General features: G+C 31.1%; 1 protein-coding gene across 1 annotated transcript; it reads right to left on the bottom strand.

Moving 5' to 3' along the window:
- Positions 1-1612: 1612 nt before the first annotated feature.
- On the bottom strand, positions 1613-4114 carry LOC128186566 (uncharacterized). Its single transcript, XM_052856388.1, has 2 exons — positions 3818-4114; positions 1613-2354 (listed from the first exon to the last, which is right to left on the bottom strand). Exons 1-2 carry the CDS (start codon positions 4038-4040, stop codon positions 2092-2094), a joined length of 486 nt encoding a protein of 161 aa, XP_052712348.1. The 5' UTR covers positions 4041-4114; the 3' UTR covers positions 1613-2091.
- Between the last annotated feature and the right edge of the window lie 656 nt (positions 4115-4770).

Genomic DNA, 4770 nt, shown 5'->3' with positions numbered 1-4770 from the left:
ATTAAATACTAAGAAATAAAAACAGGTTTTTTGCGTATGTGATACAGATAACATCACACAACTCGTATCGGCCTCCGGGGCTGATACGGATCCGTATCACACCCCTTATGGAACTCCTCTGCCTTCTTTCGTTTCGGCATTTGTGCATGTTTACAGATGAAAAATAAAACATTTGTTACAATCGACATTTTTAAGTGTAATTTAAAACTACAAATGCTAGCAATTTTTTTCGAGCAGTTAAATTGAAACCTTGGGATATTCTTGTTCTGTAGCTACTTGTTTGGTAAAACAATGATATTAAATCTCATATTTTTATTTAATAAATGTACAGACTATTTTCAAGTGATACTTAAAATTAATTTGTTCAAGTTGATTTAAAAAAAAAATATATTGCTAAGTATGAAATAAATATAATAATAGATATCCTTTTTCCATATCACAGCCTGTATCAACCATCGACTAAATATCAGCCTTCGGCCCTCGGGCTGATAATGGAGTCTCAGGCTGATACTAGCTGTGATATGGAAAAGGGTATGTATTATTCTCTATGTCATAGCAATGATACTTGTGTATATGCGTAAATGCGTTAGGTGATTATTGAATGTTTTTCGTATATATTGTAAGGCAACGTTTTTTTACTCGACATTGCCTTTTGTTTTATTTTCCTCGCCTACACATTGAAAAGAATTCAGTATGAATTTTGATATATCCCCTTCTTTGGAATTGGGGAGATGATTAAGTTTAAACATATATTGTATAAATATTAATACCAAAGATGTAAATCTATTTTGTTCCTCGTCTTGCAAATGCATATCACAACATAGAGGATTCAAATTCAGCAACGCACCTTTACATTTTAAACTCTATGATAAATATTGATACCCTAGGCTACATTCTAAAATATTTTTTTTTATATAAGTTTTGACCCAGAGTGTTTTTTAAGTAGTGAGATTTCTTCTTCACAAAACTTGTCATGTCATTAAAACAGTCAAACTGTTTTAAAAGTGTTTCCTAATATTTCATCCACGCTCCACGTGCTGACTATGTTAAATACGTGATTTTAGATGTTGTGGGTGTTAATCCTGTTAATCAATTTTATAATTGATAAAATTTTAATGTCAATGAATAAACTAAACGGATGTTTTAAGAATGTATCATTTTTGGCCGTCAGAAGGCAGTCGATTATACATGTATGGTATGAAAGAAACTTGTAAGTTTTGCAGAGCTACTGTGCACGTCTAGTTCAACCAAACGCTTTGTGTAGCAAACAACTGTGCTCAAAGAAAGAGCGGGGCTGAAATAGACCTATCCTAAGTATGTCACTGGAAAATTGATAATAATAAAAGCATATATTAGTGAAACAAATGATATTGTGTTGCTTTGTATTTAAAACCTTTTCAAAGAAAATATCAATGTACAATATGCTTATGTTTTAAGGTTTGTGTGTGTATGATTAATTTTATAAGAATTAAAATTTAAAGAGATGTTTTTGATTTAATTTTGATGTTTTGTCCTGTTTCAAAATAAATCACAAAATAAAAATGTAGCATTTATTGACATTAGAATACACGAACATTAAGAATATATGAATAAATACGTATACCTCATAAAACATTCATACGGATAATTGTAGCAGTTATTTGACACCACAGTATCGTTTTTTATCTCTTGTACATGTAGATGTTACAATATCTGTTTTAATTAGCTTAATTGGTATCTTTTACATTTTTCACCACAGCATAATTAGTCGCTCTTAACCAATTAACATATGATAACTTAGTGGTACATGTACATGACTAAGAACTTCTAATCCACCAATGCTATTTCAATTTCTAAAATCAATTTTTTCAACAGCAAAGATTTGATTTTTGAAAATATTATCCATCACTAAGCTATGCAAAGTATGCAAATGCACAACATAGGTTTTGACTCTCATTTTATGATGTCACACTCCTTTTAAGTCTATATAATCTTCTGGAGAGTGAATATCAAATTACTTCGGATCAAGAGGCGAGAACAATACACGAAACGCTCTTTTAAAATTAGGAAGTTTTGATAACATTTTGAGTTAACATGACTGTTAATTTCAAATCAGCGTAAGTGACACGCGGTGAAGTCAAAACGTGGGGTACGTCTCCGACTTGAAAAGACAAGGACAAAAAAGATGATGGCACTGACACATGACAATATTATGATAGCAGCAATCAGAGTGTTAGAGAAAGCTTTACTCGTATTTTTCTCCAACTGGTCAGTTTGTGTGGTGTTCTGGGCTCTGCTATAGACTCCAGTGGCCGTCACAGTGTTTGAGGGACTTTTTTTCGTCATATTTAAAGTCTGTGAAGTCATACCATTCCCTAAAAAAGAGAAAAAGATTCACTTTATTACAAAACGTACTGTGTACCTTATACTTTTTCTTCAATAGAAATGCACAAAAGAACGAAATAATGATCAAATTAATCGTTTTTGTTTTAGATTATAAAACATCAAAAAATAATTTCTTCCAAGCATAAAATTTTAAATCATAAAAAATTTTGATTGAATGATTGATCTTTTTATAATATTTTAAAATATCCGTTTTTTTCTTGTTAATTTTTATAAATCTTTTCTAAATTTCGGCGCCACAAGAAAGTTAAACATTTTTTCGACGACTGTTTAAACTTTTGGTTGCATATACATGTAAAGGTATCTTTGCAAGAACAAAAAATAAAAACAAGAAGACGCCATTTTTAGAACAATAATGTCTTTTATATTATTTACGACGTAAAAAATGTACATTTCTTGAAAATTTTAACTTCCGATTACTTGAACTTTGAAGAAAAAAAACAGGACATGGGCAGGACAACTCATTGTTCCTTTAGGTTCCAGAGATCTGGAATCAATTTAAAATCATTCAAATTAACATTTGTGTTTGAAATTTATCTCGGACAAAGATCAAGGTCGAGTTGAAAAAAAATATTGAAACTAAATCTTTTATCTTTTATGATATTTGTTTATACCACTTATATGAACAAATGTTGTCTTTACGAGCAATAAGCAGGGGTTTAATGTATAAACGGTTATTTAGGAACGTTCAAGGTCCATTGCGACTTATCTTTAATCATTTTTCATTTTTCCAATCTCTACAATGTGAAGATTTCCACTACGTAATTCAGGAGTAATACATGATACTCTTCTATAAGGATAGAAAGATTTCAGGGAAAAGAGGCTAACATTTATTTATAAGTGTTCAATTGACAGTGTGACATTTCCTATAATAAGGAAAATTTAAAGTATTCTACAAAATATTCTACTTATAAATATTAATATTTACTCATAAATGGATGCCATTAAAAATAAGCTTTTGAGCATTCATGGGTTATTTTGTTACGATATTTATTATGTCTTTTTCAAATACTCGTGTTTGTATGTTTTAATGTATGATAACATGACACAACATGAGAGTATCTATCTATAGTATTTCAAAAATTAAGGTCTGATTATATACTCTGAATTTATCGGCTTAAATACGTTTAAATGCAAATAAATAGAAGTCATTTTGATGGTAATTTCTCTAAAATTGAGAAACGTCTTTCGGCCTCTTGAATGTATTACGCAATCGACTTATATTTCATTACTTGTTCTAATAAACATTCCATATACATACCGGTATTTGATGTTTGATATAAACTATAAAAAATTCAAATGTAATTTGTCCGGATATGATTTAAAAGAATAATGACTCGCTCTTTCGTTCAATCTTTTCAATGTTTTTGTTAAAGGATACTGGTAAATAACTACAATGCCATATATATAATGTATACAAAACTATTAAAATTACCGATATTGCAGTGGATTGTAAGATTCCCCGAGCAGCAGGACGTTGAATTTGTGTACAACACAACAGAGTCTGAGTTTGTCACGGTCATGTTGTACTGTCGTATATCTGTACAACCAGACCAGTCTACAGTTGTCACATTAACTGCTGTCCCAATATCAATATGAGAACATGAATTGCACGAATTCACGTAAGAGCAAATAAACATTTGAAAGACGATTTCCATTATATGTAAATGCTAGTAAAACAACTGCACTAAAGAACAAACAACAATGTAGAAACTATAATTTGAAAATGTTTCAAAACCCTGCTTAATGATTTTGAAGCATTGAAATATTTCTATGTTCCCGGAAGATAGGCAGAATCAGGATGTGATCAATAAATGTATATGGACACTCGTGATATTTTGAACTGTCCTTGATGAATGTCATTTATTATTTTCACATTTTTCTTTTTAATTGCAGGTATTGGCTTAGACCTCTTATCTACGAAGGCCGATAGCGGCCGCCACTCTAACGTTTTGTGTGTAATGTGTACAACGTTTAGACTGAAACTCGCTGACACATTACACCTAAAAGTAAAAGTGTACAAATTGTAGTGCCATTGCAAAATATTAAGTACACTGTTTGTTTGTGCACTTCAACACGTAATTCTATGGATGATGATGAAACAATGTTTTGTTTTCTCTTCCAAAGGCCTGTCCTTTGATAATCAGTTGTCTACGTGCTGCATGGGGTGTTGAAATATTTGTATTCAATTCTGTCCCAAATAAAATAAAATAAATTACAACTCACTTTATCTTTAAATAACATACAAATATATAAATAGTGCCTGTTTGGGAGGGTTACAGTGGAAATTGACACCCCGAGAAAACCATTGTCAACCGAAGGGAAGCGGAGGTTGACAATGGTTTTCTCGGGGTGTCAATTTCAACTGTTATCCTCCCAAACAGGCAC

This window comes from Crassostrea angulata, chromosome 6 (genome assembly GCF_025612915.1).
Source record: "Crassostrea angulata isolate pt1a10 chromosome 6, ASM2561291v2, whole genome shotgun sequence".
In the NCBI taxonomy this organism is placed as follows: domain Eukaryota; kingdom Metazoa; phylum Mollusca; class Bivalvia; order Ostreida; family Ostreidae; genus Magallana; species Magallana angulata.
Note: the sequence above shows the minus strand (reverse complement) of the source record. Positions and strands in the feature narration are given on the sequence as shown.

What these genes read in the sequence shown, in the direction of transcription:
- LOC128186566 (XM_052856388.1), bottom strand. Translation starts at nt 4,040, where the DNA reads ATGGAAATCGTCTTTCAAATGTTTATTTGCTCTTACGTGAATTCGTGC. An exon ending in TACAATCCACTGCAATATCG is followed by an intron (nt 2,355 to 3,817) that starts GTAATTTTAATA and finishes TCTCTTTTTTAG; the next exon opens with GGAATGGTATGACTTCACAG.